The sequence below is a fragment of the Polypterus senegalus genome, chromosome 1 (assembly GCF_016835505.1).
Source record: "Polypterus senegalus isolate Bchr_013 chromosome 1, ASM1683550v1, whole genome shotgun sequence".
Lineage (NCBI taxonomy): Eukaryota > Metazoa > Chordata > Cladistia > Polypteriformes > Polypteridae > Polypterus > Polypterus senegalus.
In genome coordinates, this window is record NC_053154.1 from 304,366,689 (window position 1) to 304,389,695 (window position 23,007).

Genomic DNA, 23,007 nt, shown 5'->3' on the forward strand with positions numbered 1-23,007 from the left:
CCCATTACTTCTCAGTTTGCTCATTTTGCACTTGGTGCCATTGTTCAACTGCCAAGTTTTGTCTGCCTATGAAAAGTCATCTCTGATAAAGGAGCACTGGAATCATCGGGTAGAAGGATCCTTTCATCTGATTGGTTGGCTCAGCAAAACTCAGATGTGGATTGGCCAGTAGGGGTAGGTGACTTGTTTGCTGAGCCCTCCAGGGCTATAACTGCCTCTGGCTTGTCTGACTCCTTTTCTATAATCTGGCTGTGGTTCTACAATGATAGCGTTATTTTTTTATTTATGTTAATTAGTTTCTACTTTGTTTTTAATGTATGTGAACAAATCCTCATATGTGATAGTTCTGTGAGTGGTGTGATCTATTCTTGCATTTTGCCTTGCAGTTTGTACTATTGCATTGTCTTTCTGAAATGGTGATGATAGATTGGCCATCTAGTTCTGTGAAGAGAATGACTTGTGTTCTGTTTTGTGTGTCGTATTTAATCCAATTTCTTGCACAACCAAATTACATGGAAGGGGGTCTATTTCTGAATTGCCTTTCCCAAGATTTCTTCCACTTTTTTTCCCTTTTTCTTGTCTACTTAATGAGTCAATGCTATGGGGCTGTCAAAAAGCAGGGAGTGTTAAAGCCCAATAAGGAATTCCTTTCATGATTTTGGACCATACAAGAAATATATTGTTGTTGTTGCTGTAATGGATCACTTTCGTTCTTTTTGGTAAACTCTGATTTTGGGTATTAGCTTCATTTGTGCTATCCTGTGGTGATTTTAACACAAGGTGGGGAATGAGGGTGGTGAAAAGTCCCAGAATGCCCAGATGGTAGATTCGCCCATAGATTCACAGTGTATGTTTATATACTGCTCACAAAAATTAAAGGAACACTTTTTTTTATTGGGCCTGGCATGAAATCAATTAAACCTGTCTGATAATTTTCTGGTTGGTTAAGCAGCTGAGGTCATTGTTAATCACTTTCAGCTGTATTGGTGTTCATCGACTTAACGACAGGTGCTCTAAAGTGGCAACAATTAGAAAACCCTCAAAACAGGACTGTTTTTACATGTGGAGGTCATTTCAAGTTTCTCCCTCTTGATCTTTTTTGGCTGGTTTTCCACTCGTGCTGGTTTTGGCTTGAGTCTCTACTGGCAGTATGAGGCGATTCCTTAACCCTACAGAAGTTGCACAGGTTTTCCAACTTCTCCAGGATGGCACATCCACACGTGCTGCAGCAAGAAGGTTTAATGTGTCTCCCAGCACAATCTCCAGAACATGGAGGAGATTTCAGGAGACTGGCTGTTATTCTCGGAGAGCTGGACAGGGCCGTAGAAGGTCCTCAACCCATCAGCAGGACCGATACCTGCTCCTTTGTGCAAGGCGGAACAGGCTGAGCACTGCTCGTGCCCTACAGAATGACCTCCAGAGGGCCACTGGTGTGAATGTCTCTACCCAAACAATCAGGAACAGACTTCATGAAGATGGCCTGAGGGCCCGATGTCCTGTAGTGGGCCCTGTGCTCACTGCCCAGCACCGTGGAGCTCGACTGGCATTTGCTCAAGAACACCAGAATTGGCAAGTCTGCCACTGGCGCCCTGTACTTTTTACAGACGAGAGCAGGTTCACCCTGAGCAGCTGTGATAGACGTGAAAGAGTCTGGAGAAGACAAGGAGAACGATATGCTGCCTGCAACGTGGTGGTGGGTCAGTGATGGTCTGGGGAGGCATATCCATGGAGGGACGCACAGACATCTACTGCGTAGGAAATGGTGCTCTGACTGCCATAAGGTATCGAGATGAAATCCTTGAACCCATTGTCAGACCCTACGCTGGTGCAGTAGGTCCTGGTTTCCTCCTAATGCACGATAATGCCCGGCCTCATGTGGCAAGAGTATGCAGGCAGTACCTGGAGGATGAAGGAATTGAAATAATTGAATGGCCTTCACGATCCCCTGACTTAAACCCAATAGAACATCTCTGGGACATTATGTTTCGGTCCATTAGGCGCCGCCAGGTTGCTCCTCAGACTGTACAACAGCTCAGGGATGCCCTCATACAGATCTGGGAGAAAATGCCACAACACACCATCCGTCGTCTCATTAGGAGCATGCCCCGACGTTGTCAAGCATGCATACAAGCTCGTGGGGGCCACACAAGATACTGAAAAGCATTTTGAGTAGCAGAAATTAAGTTTTTGAAAAAATGGACTAGCCTGCCACATCTTCATTTCACTCTGATTTTAGGGTGTCTACACAATTGAGCCCTCTGTAGGCAGAAAACTTTTATTTCCATTAAAAGACTTGGCATCCTTTTGTTCCTAAGACATTGCCCTGTCGTTATTTGTATAGATATCCAACTTCATATTGAGATCTGATGTATCTAATGTGTTTCTTTAAAGTGTTCCTTTAATTTTTGTGAGCAGTGTATATAAATGTAGACCTTTAGTTGTCTGACATTTTTAAACTTGCTACCTCTCTGTGAATTGCTTGCATGACTCTTTACAGAAATTAATAAAAAGAGTATGTTTTTTCTGCTTATTTTTTTTCAACACTGAGTAATACATGCATTATAATATCTTCAAAATGTACGTAATCAAATGTGTATAAATGTATTTTACTAAATGACTGGAACAATTTTTAGTGATTTATTTTTTTATTAAAGTCATTTAGTCTGATTTTTTTGCAGACACTTACATGATGATTTATTTGTTTACTTTTATAATGAAGCATACAAATTTCCACTAAAAAGAATGACACAATTCATCCTATTAAGCTTGTTTGCTTAGCTAATAGCTAAGATATCTCAACATCTAATCCAGATAGTTTTTAAAAGTTCTTAAGGTTCTTGATTTAAGTTCATGACTCAGTAGTTTGTTCCGGATTTCCAAAACTCCCTGTGTGAAGAGATAGTTACTGGTTTCCGTCTTAAACGCACTTCCCCTTAATGTCCACCAGTGTCCTCTAGTATGTGATTCATTTATCGAAGCCATGAAAAATTCTGAAGATATGAATTAGGTTCAAACTGAAAGTTCTCTGCTTACGACTAAAGAAGTTTTGTTTTGCTAAACCCTGTCAGAGGCAGAAAGTACTTAAACCGAGGAGATTTTATTGTTAACAAACAAACAGACAAACAGATATCCAAAACAGCATAGAGTTGTTTATACAGTGTCACACACGAGTGAGGAGGGGGCAGCCAACGGGCTCAACAGAGAATGGAAAACTAGAGGAGGGGACTACTAGACAGTGCATTAACTCCTTTCTCTCTTTCTCAGCAGAAAAATCGAAGAGCTGAAGCCCAACAAAACATAAACAGACAACTTTTCAATAACGCAGTTCTGCATCAGGCTCCAGTCCCCCAGGATAACTTCTTTTGCAGTCCCTTGTTGAAGTTCTCCCTTCCGGTTTCCCATGCTGACGTCACCTCCGTCACAACTCACCTCCATTACCCTCATTTGCCCTATGACCGCACTTCTTCTGGTTTCACTCCATAAAAGCTCCATCTTGAAACTATTTCTCTGTCTAAAGACAATAATGGATACAATGAGGCTATTAGAAATAAACTGGATACATTAGGATTAAAAGTCCAGACGGAGGTAAAAAGCTTAGGGGTAATTGTTGACTGTAATCTGAATTTTAAATCGCATATTAATCAGATCACTAGGACAGCATTTTTTCACCTAAGAAACATAGCAAAAGTTAGACCTCTTACTGTATATCATTGAAAGATGCTGAGAAATTAGTTCACGCATTTGTTTTCAGTCGACTAGATTACTGTAACGCACTCCTCTCAGGACTACCCAAAAAAGACATAAATCGTTTGCAACGAGTGCAGAATGCAGCTGTTAGAATCCTAACTAGGAAAAGAAAATCTGAACACATTACTCCAGTTTTGATGTCACTACACTGGTTACCTGTGTCATTCAGGATTGACTTTAAAATTCTGCTTATGGTTTATAAAGCCTTAAATAATCTCGCCCCATCTTATATATCGTAATGTCTGACACCTTATATTCCAAATCGTAACCTTAGATCCTCAAATGAGTGTCTCCTTAGAATTCCAAAAACAAAGCTTAAAAGAAGTGGTGAGGTGGCCATGCAGGTTGCTATGCACCTAAAATCTGGAATAGCCTGCCAATAGGAATTCACCAGGCTGATACAGTAGAGCACTTTAAAACACTGCTGAAAACACATTATTTTAACATGGCCTTTTAATTTAACTTAATCCTGATACTCTGTATGTTCAATTCTTCATAATAACTATTCATGGTGGCTCTAAAATCCGTACTGACCCCTACTCTCTCTTCTGTTTCTTTTTCCGGTTTCTTTGTGGTTGTGGCCTGCGCCACCTCCACCTACTCAAAGCTTCATGATGCTCCAACAATGATGGATGGATTAAAAGGCAGAAGTCTACGTGACCATCATCATCAAGTCCTTCCGTGAGAACCCTAAATCCAAAGAGGACTGTTTCATTTATGTTAGATAGAGGGGACTAGGCGGTCTCATGGTCTGGAATCCCTACAGATTTTATTTTTTTCTCCAGTCTTTGTGGGCAGTAGTTTCTATGCTCTCGAGAAAAGCAGAAACATCACATTTGACCAGGATGCTTTCAACACATGGTGCGTAAGAATAGGATTTAAGTAAAAGGTGCAAAAGAGCCTCTTAGTAAGACTGTGCCTGGAATGAAATCCACACAATATGTCCCTCAAAGTGGTAAATCTGACACCCCTGTTTTTAAGCCACAAACTGAGTCCAGGAACAATGAAATAAACGTGAAAAAAAAATCACTTAGAAGGTAGACAGCGTATGAATGGAAAAAAAATTTAACAGGCAGTGCAGCCCTGTCCTGGAGTTCATTTCTGATTCTGTTTTATGAGCAATTGTGTTCTGTTCTGCTATGGAGAGACACCTGAAGCAGATTTTTATGAAAAATGAATGGGAGAAGGAATATTGCCAAAAGATGTGCAAAGATTGTTAAATAAAAATCAGTCATCAAGCCTAAAGGTAGTTCTAAAAATCAAAGTCAAAAGAATCAAAGTGCTGGGCCTTAACCAGGAAATCTATAAACAAAAGTTCACTTATTACAATTAAAGTTTCTATCCATAATCTCGGATAACCTGGAAGATGAATTACTGTATATACCTTGTTTTGTCGTGGTAGGGGGCTAAAGTGACCCTATCTTCCCTTTATACCCATCATTACATAAACCATGACAGAACACACCCAATCCTATACTCTTACCACACTGTTACGGTTGATTGCTACTGTAGTTCAACACATCCTCCTTTGTTTTACATATGTAATCCCAGACAATTAGATTGAGTATCAGATCAGTCAGGACAAAAAGTTACAATTTTATTCATGTATTACAGACAATATGCCCAAAATAGAAGAGTACAATGCGTGTTGGTTGATCTTTGATCCCAGGTGACATTTTTATTGGGTGTCAGAAGCAGGCCGCATGGCCCTGTCTGAATAGAGCAGTTGAGAGAAATGGTATCCTAAAGAAGGAAAATGGAAGAAAGAGACTAGGCCTGTGTAGCAGCCTTAATTTAAACGAATCCTTGTGGCTTCTTGACTCACCTCTTGATTCAGAGGTTTTATTGTTCCCAAAGACTCCACTCAGGTATTCTCAGATTCCCATTTTAGCCTAGTCCAGCTGCGGCCTGTTTATGTCCTTTCATCTCAACCCACCTGTATTCCCCCAGGTAAGATGGCCAAACAGGTAAAACCAGATTGATGCAAAGCCTTCAGACCTCCAGTCCAACACTTAACAAAGGTTCTTATCTAATATTGTAAGGTTATAAATGTGCCCAAGTAACAACTATCTTAGCATCCTTGCAATGTCAAATTTAGACATTGTTAGATATTAGCTTCCCTCCAGGTTAAACATTTTAAAATTAGAATAAAAACGGATCATTTAAATATATTGAATAAAGATTTTTTTTTCTGACCCGTGACAACTCCGGTTATTCTGCATAGCAACAAGGCTAGCAAAAATACATAGCCAACCTCAAAAATGGTGTTGTGTTAAGGACGCTAAACTATGTAATATCTTTAGATGCTTTATTTTCAAAAAGCAGTCTTGATAACAGGATTCAGCAACTTTTAAAAAAGGCTAATAAAAATTAAAAGCAAACCTGTTAAACATTTTATAATAAAAGCAAATCACACCATGTGCTGCTTGAATATTATGGTGCTGAATTACTGTAATTCTTTTTTCATCATTTTACAAAAATGTATTACTTTTTATATATAGTACCCATCACAGGGAGGCAACTCAGATTGTTAATAATCACATCAACCACTACTATAATCAAAGAACAATAATAATTATGAAACAAGGGACATCTTGTAAAAATCAAGGAAGAAATAATTGGTGATAACAGAAGCATGCAATAAAAATGACAACAGCATAGAAAAGAGCAAACCCTTGCAGGCTCGTAATTCTGATCATCACATATCACAGAGTCACAAAACCACCGCCAGACAAGTGATAATTGGCTGCACATTTCACATACATACACACACACACACACACACACAACTTCAGCTCAGGCACGCGACTCTGTCTGTACATGTGGTTGGTATTTAATCTAACAGAAAAGCCAAAACCATGATAGAACCTTTCCAATAAGTAAAATAATTAAGTAATTTACCAATCCAAAGATAATGACACCAATAATGGGAAAGAAAACTAAATGTAAATAACTAATTCAAGTAAACAAAACCTAAAGTAACAACAATAAATTTAACAAAAGAAAGAGCCTCCATCAAAGTAAGATAAATAATTTAACCAATAATTTAAATGCAGCATGAAAAAGAACACAACAAAAGCACACCAAAAGCCATGATTCAGGGTAAGTGGATCAGAAAACCAAAGCGACTTTCGACACCCAAAGAAACTTAAACAAAAAATGTCGCAAATAAAACAATCACAATGAATTATTACAGAATATGTTTAAACCAATTGAACCCTGAAAGTATATAGAATGTCACCAAAGAGATGAGCACAGAATGCAAACCTACACACCAAAGGAATTAACATTATGGAAAGGGAACGAAAGCACAGCAGCAAAGACAATGTATGTGGCAGAATGGAGTCTTTAATAATTATCTCAGGAGACTGCAGCCCTAATCACTGCAGCATCTGAGCATCCTGATTTAACAGGATGCCCTGTGTCTGCAGGGCATGATTAAGGGTAAGTTTTTTTGGTAACATAAAACACAGATGCAGTCCAAACCCATGTAAGCACCCAACCTAATCAGCATGTTTAATGAGGAGACTTATCCTTCATATATTCAGTGGATTCAGAAAGTACTCTGACCCCATCACTTCTTGTACACTTTATTGTTCTCATGATTTAGAATATTTTTGGGTCCTCATTTGGCCAGCATCATTTAATTCCATGGTTAAGTCTACTTCCAAAGTTGCTAGGGTTGTGGCTTCTGAGGTCATGACCCATGTGTAATTAACGCAATGAGATAAAAGAACAGATATGAGTTCAATTCCTTATCTGATCAGTGGAGGCAAAAACTCTAAAGAATTCAAAGTTTATCATTGTGTTCTTTCTTCGCAAGTACTTTTGGTTTTGACCTTCTTGTTCTCTCGACCATAATTACTGTCTTACATGTTTCTATTTGTTTTCTACCATCTTTTTTTTGTGTTTTTCTCACATTTCCCAGTTTTGATCAAAAATTTTATCAGCAAGTTTGCTGACAGAACAATTGTCAGGGCCATCTTAACACATGGGCACGCTGGGCAGTTGCCCGGCGGCCCATAAGCATAGGGGCTTCATTCTAATCTATGTATGTTGTGACTTGGTGAATGGTTGTGTAGGTAGGGGGGCACTGCGCTGCTTTGCCGGGGGTCTATAATGATGTTAAGACAGCCCAGACATTTGTGTTTTTCAACGCTCAAAGCTGTGTGTCTCACCTGAATGTTATCGCAGAAGACTTCCTTGGTCTTCACAGCTTGGATTTTGTCCTGACATTTAGAGTGAATTGTGGGACCATCAATACACAGGTGTCTGTCTTTTTTAATTATGTCCAAGTAATTCAATTTGTCTCAGGTGGTCTCCAGTTCAGTTCTGGATACATCTCAAGGAGATGTACCTGGCCGCAGTTTGGGGTGCCACAGCAAAAGGGTCTAAATATTTTTTTGAATGAGAGATTTCAGTTTTGATTTTTTAATAAATGTGTAAACCTTTCTAAAAACATATTTGCACTTTGTCATTATGGGTTATTGAGTGTAAACTGATGGGCAGTCATAGCAAATGTATCTATTTAAAATTAAATATATGACACAATAAAATGTGTTGGAAGTGAAGGGTTCTGAATTCTTTCTTTCTGAATGCACTGTATATTAAAATAATCACAGGCATATAGACGCCTGCATATATGTTTAAATCCATTGCGATATTTATTTTTCTTTTTTTTTTTCCATTTGAAAGTGGTCTCCATTGCAATTTGAATTGAGCAAGAAAATGGGCCAAACAGTGAATTAAACGATGATAGATAATTAAAAAGATTATTTTTAGCTTTGAAAGGAATTTCATTAGCATTTTGTTCATGAAGGATTTATTTTACTATTATTCAAATGATAAAAATATACTCCACTTTACAAGAGAAGAATTTATTATCTTGATAAATAAAATTCTAAAAGGCAATTTATTAATTTTTCATGAAGCAAAATAACTGTGCAACAAACTCATTTTTATATATTTTTATCATATAATATAACTTACCTCCACCAGCTTGTTGGCATGTTCTTTAAAAATAGCCACATATTCCTTAATTTCTTTTTCTTTGCCATTTTTAGCAGCTTCCATGAGGACCAGAAGTGGGACAGTTGTGTCCAGAAAGGCATCTGACACATGATCAATGATGGCTTTCCTTAGCTGCAAAGTGTAACATCGGGGTTTACTAATTCAGCCTTTTGATTGGCAAAGAAAACACCAGGTTTAATCTTAAAAAACGAAATATATAAAATAATCACAAAACAAAGGCACATTTTATGTAATAAAAAAGAGGATAAATCAGACCCTGCAACCTTCAAACATCCAAATATGGAAAGCTGGCCTTTAATTTGTGAGAATCATGACCAAAGTGAAGGACATAGCATAAATCATATGGAATGAAACTTAAATTGGTGGAGAAACAATGTCTTAACAAATAAATCAAACACAGTCGAGGGGTCATTCCTTCAAGGTTTTTTTGATGGTAACAAATTATCATGCACCAATTTAGGAAAATATACAAAAACATTTTCTTCAGTGTTTTGCTTTCTTTCAAAACCTAATAATAATAAAAATGGTAAGTGTTATTTTTATTCATTATGCTAATTTGGGGTATACTGTTAATTAATTGATCACATTTGCATAACAGATTGACCTGTTTTCAGAACTGCATAAAATTAGTCTCTTGCTCTATTTTTCAAGGATAAACAATGATAATACGGATCTGTTCACCTGAATGAAGCTGCATTTTAATGCACACATTTTATCTTAATAGCAGCTTTTTATTAACATATGGGACAAGTACAGATGACCAAATCATGTTTGAAAATTTTCAAAAGAAAATGTTTAATAGGAATGTCAAGTAAGATTTCAATTCTAAATTGTGCATCTTTGAATATACGAGCCACCAATCAGGAACAAGCGTTGTTTGAAATGTAATTTAATCAAAATGCAATGTATTTTGTTTAATAAAGGATCAAGCTAAACAAGTGATGATTTTTTTTCTTTCTCTGATTATTAAAATGGCACAATTATTAAGTGAACAAGTGTTTTACCTGTCATTATAAAACATGTTAAGTGAAAAAATAAAAATACTCAGGTGTTTCAGATTGAAAGTGATATTTTTATAATAACTACTCTATTTTATGAATCAATTTGGTCAAAAACAAAACAGTTTTTATTAAATTGGAAAGTAAATGTAATGGTGAATATGTGATGCCACAAAATCTAGATTTGTATGCATACATATCTCATAAAGTGAGTTATGATTATCTGTTGATGGGCAGACAAACATCATGAACTTATCATCTATCTATCTATCTATCTATCTATCTATCTATCTATCTATCTATCTATCTATCTATCTATCTATTATACAGTGTGTTATCTAGCCATATGTCTATCTATTTATAATATAGTGCCTCTCATTATCAATCTATCTATCTATGTTATGCTCATACTATATAATGCACTAGTGAGACCACATCTAGAGTATTATTTGCAGTTCTGGGTTCTCATTTATAATTCAATTTTTTGTGGATTTAAGCATAAAAATAAGTATTATATTATGTGCACCCACACCATATGAAAACTGAATGTGTTGCCTCATCGGTTGGTTAATGTCTTCCAGCACAGTGTGCATGGTGGAGCGAAGCTTGGCTGAGAGATTCCAGACCTGCTGGTCAGTTTGCTGAGAATCCAATCCAATCCAATCCAATTTTATTTATAAAGCACTTTAAAACCAACCAACACAGGACCAAAGTGCTGTACAATAAATAGTTGATAGGTAAAACAACACAACATTTTTGCACATAAATAAGAATATGGTATAATACATAAATAAAACAGCCCTACGATAAAACAATATAAAATGGAATAAAATCAGCTAAAAACAACAAAAGTAAAATGAGCTAAAACGAACTTCTCACAATGTATCAAAGGCCAGGGTAAAGAGATGGGTTTTTAAAAGAGATTTAAAAACAGACAGAGAAGAGGCCTGTCTAATCTCTAGAGGCAAATCATTCCATAGCTTGGGAGCTGCTACAGCAAAAGCACGGTCTCCTCTAAGTTTATGCTTAGTCCTTGGTACATTCAGGAGCAGCTGATCAGCTGACCTGAGAGAGCGAGTGGGTGAATAAGGCTGTAGGAGCTCAGAGAGATAGGGTGGGGCAAGGCCATGAAGAGCTTTAAAAGCAAATAAAAGAATTTTAAAATGGATCCTAAAAGAAACGGGCAACCAGTGAAGTGTAACTAAAACAGGGGAAATGTGCTCAAATTTCCGAGTGCCAGTTAAAAGACGAGCAGCAGCATTTTGGACCCTCTGGAGATGAGTAAAAAAAAATATATATATTTTGTTTTTCCAGAAAGGCCATCAATTGGTTGTGAACTATCTTTTCAAGGATTTTAGAAAGAAAAGGTAGTTTGGAGAAGTGACAACAAGCAGATGATATAAACTGACAAAAACAAAAGTAGTCCTTCAAATATGCAGAATCGTCCCTGTTTAAAAGGGAGATTAAGTACAGTCTGTGCATCACATTTGAGGTGTACTATGTTTGTCATGTCAATGCACATTTTAATATCAGCTCAATGATATGAGTTAATATATTCCTGAGCGGTCATTTAACTGGTTTGGCTGCATTTCCCTGCTTGATCAAGGGGGTCATCATTGCCTAGCTTCTAGAAATGTTGTATGCATGTGGGTTAGAGTTGCCGTAAACATACACAAGTTCTCCATTGAAGTGAATGGAAAGCTGTGAACTCACATTGCGAGCCGCTCTAGTCGTGTACACAAGTTTTCTAAATCTGACCACTGGTCATTAAACAGCAGATCTTGAAGCAGGGTAGAGAGAAACCAAGTCCACTCCAGTACTAAAGAACATGTCATACTGTGACAAACTTGAAGGATTAAACTTTCCCTGTTTAGTCTTGAGAAGTAGAGACTCTGTGAGGACCTAATCCAAGTGGCACTGATAAAGTAGATTCAGCAGAATTCTTTCAACTTACTGAAATTGAAATGAATGAATGACCTACTTGAGGGCACCAAATGAAATGAAGGGGAAATGTGTTTAGGTGTGAAGCCAGGAAACACTTCTTTATGCAAAGAGTTGTTATAACTACTGAGACACAGAGAGAGACAGATAGATTGCTGATTACTGCGCATTGCCACACCCACCACACAATGAACCACCAGGATTTGGACCCAAGTGCAGCCGTGCAACAGGTGACACCTCAGCACCACACTGGAACAGTCCAAGGTTTTTTTGTTGTTGTTGAAGCACAGACCTGTGACGGTGCAGATCCAGCTCCTTTTCTCCCTCTTCCAGTTTTGGGAGACTCTTGAACTGGGCAGATGAGGACAAATCACACATGAAGCAAGGGGAAGGTGTAAAGTGTGCAAGAGCTTTTATTAAAACAAAACCAAAACCGTGTCTATAGTGCAGTGCTTCAAAAAAATTTTTACTTCTTCCTTTTAACTGGCGGCTCCCCTGCTTATTCCAACGCGCTTTGCAACATGGCAGTCGCCCTACCTGCAGCTGCAGCTGACCTTCTCCTGATCTGGTTGCCTTCCATCCCCTGACTCCATACGACTACTTTACTGGACAGAGACTTGGGTTCTTCAACAGCTCACACTGAGGCTCTCTCTCACAAGCCTTAACTCCCACTGCCTTACACAGCGAGTCGTTCACCATTGCTGGTAACTCCAGCTTCTTAGAACTGCTCAGCGGGCACAGCCACTTCTTTCTGCCTCCCGCCCGCTGAGTGTAGGCCACACAATCCTCTTTAAGGGCTCTTCTCTAGATGCCCGCCTTCACTGCCGAACATGCTCGCTCGCTCACACTACACCGGCTCTCCACGTCTCCAGCCTTCTTCTCAATTAACCTCCGTACCTCCATTTCTCCTTTTTTTATCCCTACAAAATGCCGACTCTGCATTTTAGTTTTTTTTCTGAAGATTTCAGTAGTTTCTAGGAGCCCGAGCTTACACAGCTAGTTAAGAATAATTTTCTGAAATAACATTATTGCCAAAACATCTTCATAACACTGAACAGCTTTGGGATGTGAGAGAAAGAACAAATCAATGCAAATGTCATGTGGAGGCAGACAAAACATGCAGAGTTCACATAGATAGTGAGCCTCCAAGGACTTGAGCCCACAACTTGTGAACAAACATCGCTGTTCACTGAGCTGCCATGCTGCCGTCACTCTGAGTTGTTAGAAAGAGGCATTACTGAAGAGCGACTCACTCTGCTGGAGATGGCATGAATCTGCGTCCTTGCATTTTCAGGCTCTGGCCCTTATCCACAAGAGCATACTGCCAGTATGAAGCCAGGGGCAACGTTGTAGGTCATGCAAATGGGCTGAAGTGCCCTACTTCTCATCTCGAGTTAGTGTGCCACTCTGTGCTTTGTATGACTCACTTCTATGATTTTGCAGATTCATGGATAATGAGAACTACTGGGGAAAACACCGGCTGTCAATGAGGTCACATCTCATCATCAAACGCAAGTGGATAGAGAAGGAGAAGGAGAGCAGCAGACAGGGGGAAAGAGGTTAACAGAGAGATTAGACGAGTAATGGAAGTGCGATTGGTTAGGTGGTTTACTCAGTGTGATTGACTGGAGGAGAAAAGGCCAAAAAAGAGAAGAGCAGCTATTTTCTGACTACTTATTTATAGGAATACAGGAGAATCCGGAGTGTTTATCAGTATTTTTACTTCTTACCATGGATACACAAATGAAATAGAAGGGTAAAAAAGGAAAAAAAAGTATATGTGACATACCTGTTTACGGAGGTCTCTTGTCTTCTTGCACATGTTCTCAATTGCCTCATTTAAAGCATCGCTTCTCTCCCTCAGCCCGGCCTGAAACAGAGGAACACAGCATGGCTTACTTCTTTTGAATGTCTTAATAAGGGAGCTGCCATGATTAACACTACTTAGGGTTTAGGGGGGTTAAGATGGGCTAGTAGTTTGAAATTGCATCTCTGGTCACATTTCATTACAGTATTCATTTGTAAAATTCAATAATGATTTATATCGCGATCAGTTATACTCTTTATAACCCCTTCGTGGTAACTCACCTGATCAGTATAAAATTCTCTTTCTATATCACACTCCCAGTTCTTGTAAAGTGAATAATAATTAAGATTTTCTTCCCTTTTTAAACTTTAGAGTTTATTTAATCCTAAACCACACTGGTGCAGACATACTACTCCACAATGCTAGATAGCCATAGAAGACACAAAGGTCCACCACGTCATGGCTGCACTGCACTATTCGTATGCTGTCAGACATTCTTTTGCTGTTGATTTTACAGTGCACTATAGTATATAAATAGCATGCACTAAATACAGAGGTTTATGATTAATTTATTTAAAAAGGAACCCATTACAATTAGTTATGGTGTATTTTATATTTTACTACATTACATTATATATTTGTGCCCTTTTATTTAACACAGAACTCTTTGTAATGAGAACTTTTATTAATCAACCAAGCCTTACAACAACAATTTATTCCTTGTATTGCCCAAAATCACACAAAAAATGCTTCAATGGGCTTTAACAGGCACTGGAAAAACCTTGTAGGGAAAAAAATGGAAGAAATCTTGGAAAGGATAATTGAGAGAGAAACCTGCTTCAAGGTAGGTTGGGAGTGTAATAGGTGTCAAAAACTGGAGTAAATACAATAAACAAAACAGAATACAAGTAATCCACTTCACAGAGCCAGATTACCATTCTGTCATGGCCACCTTGGAAATACAATTCAACAGTACAAACTACGTTGCTCTTGCATAGCACTCCTCACAAAGTTCAGGCACAAGGTTTACTTACTGTATATAGTGCAGTTTAAACCAAGCAAAGCCCATGGCCCACAAAGAAATGATCACAGAACTAGACAATCAATCATTGAATCGTCAGGTCATTAGTGTCTTCCACAGCAAGTGTCATCACATGGGTATCTATTCTACTAATATATATTGTGACGGACAGCCGGGTCCCATGCCCGGCAGGGACGCCCCTGCTGCTTCTGTTCCGGGGGAGTCGCCATGGGCAGTCCAATACCTCCCCGGGACGCTTGGTGGCAGCCTCCTGGCCGACGATGATTCCCCAACCGCCCGCAGGGCTCCATGGGAGATGGAGTCCTCCACAGCTTGGTTGGGGCCCAGCATGGCCGCTAGGGGGAGCTGCCTGCTTCCCACAGCCTGGCTGGACGAGCCAGCCCCACCCGGAAGTTCAATTAGGACCAGGTGGTTAATCACCTGGAATGCTTCCGGGTGGGCTATAAAAGGCCCCAGCCACCACCACTCAGAGAGCCAGGGTTGGGAGGAGGAGGACTACGCTTGCGCAGGAGTGGTGGAAGAGAAGGTGGAGAAGTGAGTTTTGTGTGCTTTGTGCTTGTGAGACTGTGTTTGGGCTGTGTGGCACGGGGAAGACGTGTCACACAGCTGAAGAAAAATAAAAGCCTGTGTGTTTTGTACACGTTGCCTCTGCGTGGTCTGTGCCGGGTCGGGCGCTATATAGCGCCTTTACATCTGGCGAGTCGGCAGGATTCCGGCCGCCCATTTGGACCGGGACCTGCATAAAATTGTGTGTAACGGCCCGCACAACACCTGGGGCACGTAGCTCAGCGCAGGAGCGCACACCGCATCGCAGTGCCGAAGCGCGCCCCGAGGCAGAGAGCGTGCTCTATTGTGAGTACAGCGCTGAGAGCGCCTTTGACTGCAGCAGGGCACGCCCCGACGAGAGCGCCACCGAGGGCCGCGCGAGGCACGCGCCTGCACGACTTGCCGGCGGACACGCGCAGCACAGCGCTGAGAGAACGCGCTCGCAGCTGCAAGCAAGCCAGCCAGCGCAGCACAGCACAGCACAGCGCAACTGAGGCCGCAAAAACCCACCTACAGGCACCGCGCCATGGGGAAAAAGAAAGCCGGGCGGACACAGAAGCCAGCCTCCAGACGCCGGCATGCCGCCCGCTTCCACGGGTCACAACCGGAGGTAGGTGACGGGCTCAAGAGGGAAGGGCCACGGAAGGGTTTTCCGCGGTTGCGTCAGCCTACCTCCTGGACCCCGAGGGACGAACCACCTGTTGGTGGGCAGATGGCCTCTGTTCGTGGCGTGACGGCGCAGAGAGCGACGGGGAGAGCGAGGCTGGGCTGTGTCTTCCTTTGGGCCGCCAGTCAGCCGGAGGAGGAGAACCCGGAGGAGTTTCCCGATGCGGTGACTCAGCTAGAGGAGCAGGAGCTCCTCTCCGAAACAGGTAAAGGGGAGTGTGTCAGCCGCCGCCGAGGACAGTTCGCAGGCGGGGTGACGGACCTTCTCCCGAGCCTCTCGGACTCCTAAACGGACCGCGGAGGGTCCGCAGGGTCTTGTTGGCTCGCGGTCGGTGGGAGGAAACAAGGGGACTTCAAGTCCAGCCGACCAACGCATTAACTTTTCTTGGGCTGTAGAGGAGTTGAAACATGTTCTCCTTCCTCTGCAGTCCTTAGTTAAGGTTTTTCAGGTCCTGCAGGAGACGAAGGAGGACTTGGAATGGAAGATCGGCGCCCCGATGGCGGCCGCTGTTAAATGGCTGGAGAGACGGGGCGTCAACCTCCTGCCGGCAGGACACAGCGGTTCAGGTAGGTGAAGCCTGGGCCGTAGAGGAAAGGGGGCGGAGCGCAACGGCTGCGGATATGATCAGTGCTGCTTGCCAGGTCGCCCCGCCCACTACACAAGACGCCCGTGTGGACCGACACGGTGGCAGAGGAACGTGGAGAGGCAGCTGGTGGATGTTGGCTGCCAAACAACCCTGTCCCTCTGCCTGCACCGGTCTCGGTCGCCTAAAGGGGTGCAGGCGGCACAGGGTCTCCCTTCTTCCCATAAGGGGACCCAGACCGTCACTGCACCCCAGAGGAAGAGGAGGACCCGGACAAAGAGGTCGGGGACTCCTGACAAGGTGCAGCGTAAGCCCGCCAGTGCGACAGTACGGGAGGGCTACACTGCGGAGGGGCTTAACACCTCACAAGCCCTCCCCGAGGGGCAAGGGGCAGGAGTTTCCTGCCTGCTTCCGCTCCCGCAAGGGTCGAGCTGGAGGGGGTCGGTTGTGTTATTCCTGTGGTCACGCTGGTCATGTCTGGAGGGGTTGTCCAAGGAGGACGTCCGAGTGGCAGGGACGTCGGGGCAGCACCCCCAGACCTGTTCATTATGTTTTTACAGGGCGCAGCCATGAAGCCAAGGATGCTGACTCCTGTCCTGGAGAGGACCGGCTCGGGCAGGCCGATGACCCCCACAAGCCTCATCTGAGGGTGGGGAAGTGTGACGGACAGCCGGGTCCCATGCCCGGCAGGGACGCCCCTGCTGCTTCTGTTCCGGGAGTCGCCATGGGCAGTCCAATACCTCCCCGGACGCTTGGTGGCAGCCTCCTGGCCGACGATGATTCCCCAACCCCCGCAGGGCTCCATGGGAGATGGAGTCCTCCACAGCTTGGTTGGGGCCCAGCATGGCCGCTAGGGGAGCTGCCTGCTTCCCACAGCCTGGCTGGACGAGTTTTCAGCCCCACCCGAAGTTCAATTAGGACCAGGTGGTTAATCACCTGGAATGTTTCGCGGTGGGCTATAAAGGCCCCAGCCACCACCACTCAGAGAGCCAGGGTTGGGAGGAGGAGGACTACGCTTGCGCAGGAGTGGTGGAAGAGAAGGTGGAGAAGTGAGTTTTGTGTGCTTTGTGCTTGTGAGACTGTGTTTGGGCTGTGTGGCACGGGGAAGACGGTCACACAGCTGAAGAAAAATAAAAGCCTGTGTGTTTTGTACACGCTGCCTCTGCGTGGTCTCAGCGGGTCGGGCGCTATATAGCTTTTACAATATATATATATATATATATATATATATATATACATATATATATATATATATATATATATATATATATATATATATATATATATATATAGCCAAATACCACTGACTCAATCATCACGAAATCTCCCGAACCATGAGGACTTGGGACTTGAAAATTGGAATGTAGATTACCCTTGGCCCATAGAAGCTTGCTAAGAAACAGTTTTAAAAATTTTGTGGTCCAAGCGTGAAATTTCTTATAGTTTTTTAGACCCATTTGTATGTCTGTCTACTTTTCATGAGAGAACTACTTAACGGATTTAGATTGGGTTTTTTTCAGTTATTCGCTTGAACATTCCATTGATTTTGCGACTTTCTAATCGCGCTAAGTATCATAGTTTGCTTGCAGTACTGATTTAGATTCAAGATTCAAGAGTATTAATTGTCATTTCATCCATATACAGTAGTACAGCATACAGTGAAACAAAACAACGTTCCTCCAGGATCATGGTGCTACAACGAAGAATCCGCGAGACATAACATAAAGACAAACTATATATAACAAGGTGCATGTGAGTCAAATGTGCAAACATGTGCAACATTGCAGAGCAGAACACATATATCAGATATCAGACCGGTCCATGAGTGTTCAGGAATCTGACTGCTTCAGGGAAAAAACTGTTACACATTCTGGTGGTAAGGGCCCAAATGCTTCGGTACCTTTTTTCCAATGGCAGGAGTATAAACAATGAGTGTGAAGGGTGTGTTAAGTCATTCACAATGCTGGTGGCTTTGCGGATGCAGCGTATGATGTAAATGTCCATGAAGTAAGTAAGAGAGACACCGATAATCTTCTCAGCTCTCTTCACTATCTGTTGTAGGGCTTAACGATCCCTGACCATGCAATTTGCAAACCAGAAACTGATGCAGTTGCTCATGATGCTCTCTATGGTTCTTCTGTAGAATGTTGTTAGAATAGCTGGTGGAAGGTGGGCTTTTCTCAGCCTACGCAGGAAGTAGAGCCGCTGCTGGGCTTTCTTGGCTAAAGAGCTGGTGTTTTAGGACCAGGTGAGTGTCTCTGCCAGGCAGACACCCAGGAATTTGGTGTTATTGATGAACTCCACAGTTAAGCCATCAATGTTCAGTGGCAGATGGTCACTCTTAGTCTTCCTAAAGTCAGCAATCATCTTGTTTGTTTTATCTATTCAGAGACAGGTTATTGGCTTTACACCAGTCTGTTAACTGCTGCACCTCCTCTCTGTATGCTGACTCATTGTTGTTGCTCATGAGACCCACCACAGTCGTGTCATCGGTGAATTTTATATTGTGATTAGAGCTGTGCATTGCTGCACAGTCATAAGTCAGCAGTGTGAACAATAATGGACTGAGCACACAGCCTTGAGGGGCTCCAATGCTCAGTGTGGTAGTTTTGGAGATGTTGTTTCCAATTCTGACTGACTGAGTTCTCTCAGTCAGGAAGTCCAGAATCCAGTTACAGAGGGAGGTGTTCAGTCCCAGCAGGCTCAGCTTTTACGTCAGCTGCTGAGGAATGCTGAGCTGAAGTCGATAAACAGCATTCGAACGTATGTGTCCTTATTGTCCAGATGAACGAGAGCCAGATGGAGAGTGGTGGCTATTGCATCATCTGTTGAAGGGTTCTGATGATAAGCAAACTGCAGGGGGGGCAGTGAGGGGGGCAGAAGGGTTTTGATGTGCCTCATGACAAGCTTCTTGAAGCAGTTCATGATAATGGGAGTGAGTGCAATGGGACGGTAGTCATTGAGATTGGACACTGACTTTTTTGGCACAGGAACTATGCCGGTGGTTTTGAAGCAGGTTGGAAGAATGGCGGTGCTCAGGGAGATGTTGAAGATGTCAGTAAAAACATCTGGCAGCTGGTCTGCACGTTCCCTTAGTACTCTGCCAGGAATATTGTCTGGTCCTGCAGCCTTCCGTGGGCTGACTCTTCGTAGAGTATTTCTCACATCGGCCACAGTCAGATTTAATGCTTGGTCGCTAGGAGGAGAGGTGGTCTTCCTCATCACCACGTTGTTCTGTGCTTTAAACTGTGCATAGAATTTATTCAGCACATCTGGAAGGGAAGCATCACTGTCACAGGTGGGTCGTGTTGTCCTGTAATAGTGATAGCCTGGATGCTTTTCCACATGCTCCATGCGTCTTTTTCATATAGAAAAAGTCCCTGGATTCTCTGGGCATGTGCGCGCTTTGCCGCTCTAAAGGTGCGGGATAGTTTGGCCCTAGCTGCTCTCATGTCACCTTCCTTGATGGCAGAATCCCGGGTCCTCAGTAGCACACGCACTTCCTTTGTAATCCACTGGTTGGGGCGTGCAGTGATGTACTTGGAGACAGTAACGTCATCAATGCACTTATAGATGTAGTTGATCACTGATGGTGTGTACTCCTCCAAGTTGATACAGTCTCTGATGGTTGCAGCCTTTCTGAACATCTCTCAGTCAGTGCACTCAAGATAGTCCTGAAGAGCAGAGATGGCTTCTGCTGGCCAGGTTCTCACCAGCTTCAGAACCGGTTTGGTGCGTCTGACGAAAGGTCTGTATGTTGGAATTAACATGACAGAGATGTGATCTGGGTTTCCGAGGTTGGGGCAAAGCTCTGCCCGGTATGTGGCAGGAATGTTTGTATAAATAAGATCCAGCGTGTTCGTCCCTATCATTGCAAAGTCCACAAACTGATGGAATTTAGGGAGCACTGACTTGAGATTTGCATGATTGAAATCTCTAGCGACAATAACCAGTCCATCCGGGTGTGTATTCTGTATGTCTGTGATGGCGCTGTACAGTTCCCAGAGCGCTTCCTTAGCATTAGCGCTGGGAGGTATGTAAACTCCGATTATGTGGATGGTGGTGAATTCCCGAGGCAAATAAAAAGGTCTACATTTAACAATCACAAACTCCATTAGCGGTGAGCAGTAGCTAGAAACAAGCACAGAGTTACTGCACCATTCCGTGTTAATATAAACACACAGTTCACCACCGCATTTCAGAAAAAGCATTTCTGTCAGCTCGAAATGCGGCTAGCCCATCTAGCTGAATGGCGGTATCCGGAACTCTATTATTGAGCCACGTCTTTGTGAAAACAAAGACACAACAGTCTCTAAACTCATGCTGGGTAGTTCTCTGGAGTCGAATGTAGTCCAATTTCTTGTCCAGGGAGCAGACATTAGAAAGTAATATGGACGGGAGCGCCGGCCTGCTGGGGTTAGCTTTTAGCCTAGCACAGACTCCCGCTCGCTTCCCGTGTTTCGGGTTCCTCGTACACCGCTTCCGTGTGCCTCTTCCTCAGCCATTGGCCTTGGAGCAGATCGAGGTAGCACAGTTTATCCCGCAGATCAGTCATTATGTTTTTATATGAATATCGGTAGCAGTGGAAAAAAAATACAAAATGACAGTTACTACATAAAAACACTATTTCGGTCCGGAGAGGCCGCTGTGAGCTCCTGCTGTGCCACCATACAGTCAGCGCAAATCCAAGAGAGACTCAGCGGGCTGCGGGGAGGATGGGGGGTGTTGCTCTCCTCACTCACGCGTCTGCCTTGGGGAGTAACCTTAACTCTGCTTAGTTGGCAAACAAGAGAACTACTTAACAGATTTAAATGTTTTTTTCTATAATTTGCTTGAGCATTCCAGTTGATTTTGCGACTTCTCTCATTGCGCTAAGAATTACAGTTCGCTTGCAGGAGAGATATATTTGCCCTAATCCGAGACAGAGGCTACAGGCTGAGGGGAAGGTGAAGAGTGATGTCAGGAGTAGAGAGCTGGGCAGGCCCCTCCTCACAGTCCTGTTTCACTACTCCATGGGCGAAGCTACGGGGGATGGCTATTACACTATAAATGACAAAAAGTCTCATGAAAAAATTAAAGAAAAGATAGCAAATACAAGAACTGCACCACTGGAAGACATCAGAAAGACTACAGCAAACATGCATAGGGCAGCTAATCCATTCTTTCTAGGGTTGCTTTAAAAAGGATGTAGTTATTAGATAGATAGTGTGAAGCCGACCCAGATACAACCAGGGGGACATGCTCTTAATCACCTCCACACGTTTATTATATATACAATATTTACAATAATGGTCACTCAGACCCAGTCCAATGCACACTCACAAACCCCAATATACAGTCCTGGCCACAAATGCCTTCTTCTCGGGCTGCCTCCACTCTCCTCTCTTGCCTCGTCCTTCTTCCACCCGACTCTAGCCTTGAATGAAGGGAGACGGCCCCTTTTATACTCTCCCGGATGAGCTCCAGGTGGTTCCTGGCATTCCCCTCTTGGCCACGCCCCAGCGTGGCCGGTGCCGCTGTCCTCCCGCAGCTCTCCGGTAACCTTCTAAGTCTTCCCCAGCACTTCCTGGTGTGGCAGAAGTGCTGAGGCAACAGGTCCCCAAAGCATTGGGGCACCTCCAGGCGGTGACCACGGGCCCCTACAGGGTGGGGCTTCCATGCCCTCAACCCGTGGCCCCCAGAGCAACCAGGAAGGCGGCCCCCACATAATCCAGGGTGGGCCTTGACCCTCTTCTGGTCCCTCACGGCGTCCCGGCCGGGTCGTTGCCCCTGGCATCCCTGACAATAGATAGATAGATAGTGTCACACGTATGCATAGGAGGCAGTCAAAGGGCTTGACTGAGGGTAAGATGTCAGCTCGGGGATTGATGCAGTGTACTAACCTCTTTTTCTCTCTTCTACAGATAATCAGAAGGGAAACCCAGCTAACCCAACATCAACTTCCTGCCCAGACCACACTCTTCTACTGACCTCACTTCCGGCACTTTTTCCACTACCCACCTCTTCCTGCACACCACCTATAAAAGCCCAGTCTTTCCTCCCCATTCAGTTCTATTTGGACTCAGTCTTTTGTGCTTCCTCGCTAACTTTGCTTGTTTACCTTACAATATACGGGGTGGATCCCCAAATCTTTGTTGTTTTCTTGTTATTACAATAGATAGATAGATAGATAGATAGATACTGTCACGCACGTGTGCTACAAGATCTTGATGGAGAGTCAAATTACAAGGTAAACTGAGAAAGAAATAAGGACCTTTTATGTGTTCCTTTTATGTGGGAAGTGACATTCTTCACTTCTTCTATAACTCTGTGATTGTCAGCGCAGTTTTCTATCTTGTGGTAACATCACTTGAAGAGAGGCCCACAAAATTAACAAGCTGATTAAAAAGGCAGGCCCAATTATGGGACACACTCTGGACCCCCTGGAGGTCGTAATGAAGGAGAGAATTAAAACAAACTGAGTGCCATTATGAACAATGCTGCACGTCTTCTCTTTGTAACACACTAACACTAAGGACTTTCAGTCAACGAATCTTTCAGCAGAATTGTGTCAAGAAATATGTTTGGGACTCCCTTATACTAACATCAATACACCTGTATAATGCCTCATTGAGACTGGGACTGCCAAGTCAGATGTTTTCTTTC

General features: G+C 42.9%; 1 protein-coding gene across 4 annotated transcripts in view; it reads right to left on the minus strand.

Moving 5' to 3' along the window:
- LOC120514561 (catenin alpha-3-like) overlaps window positions 1–23,007 on the minus strand; it is a 2,459,329-nt gene that overhangs the window by 1,051,264 nt on the left and 1,385,058 nt on the right. For 3 of the 4 annotated variants that reach the window (XM_039735001.1, XM_039735009.1, XM_039735017.1), the window contains exons 8-9: window positions 13,507–13,587; window positions 8,737–8,889 (exon numbers count right to left, since the gene is read on the minus strand). In XM_039735001.1, the coding sequence (XP_039590935.1) occupies window positions 8,737–8,889; window positions 13,507–13,587 (234 nt within the window). Of the gene's footprint in view, window positions 1–3,186; window positions 3,512–8,736; window positions 8,890–13,506; window positions 13,588–23,007 lie in introns of those variants that run through there. The other variant, XM_039735028.1, reaches the window with a different exon arrangement.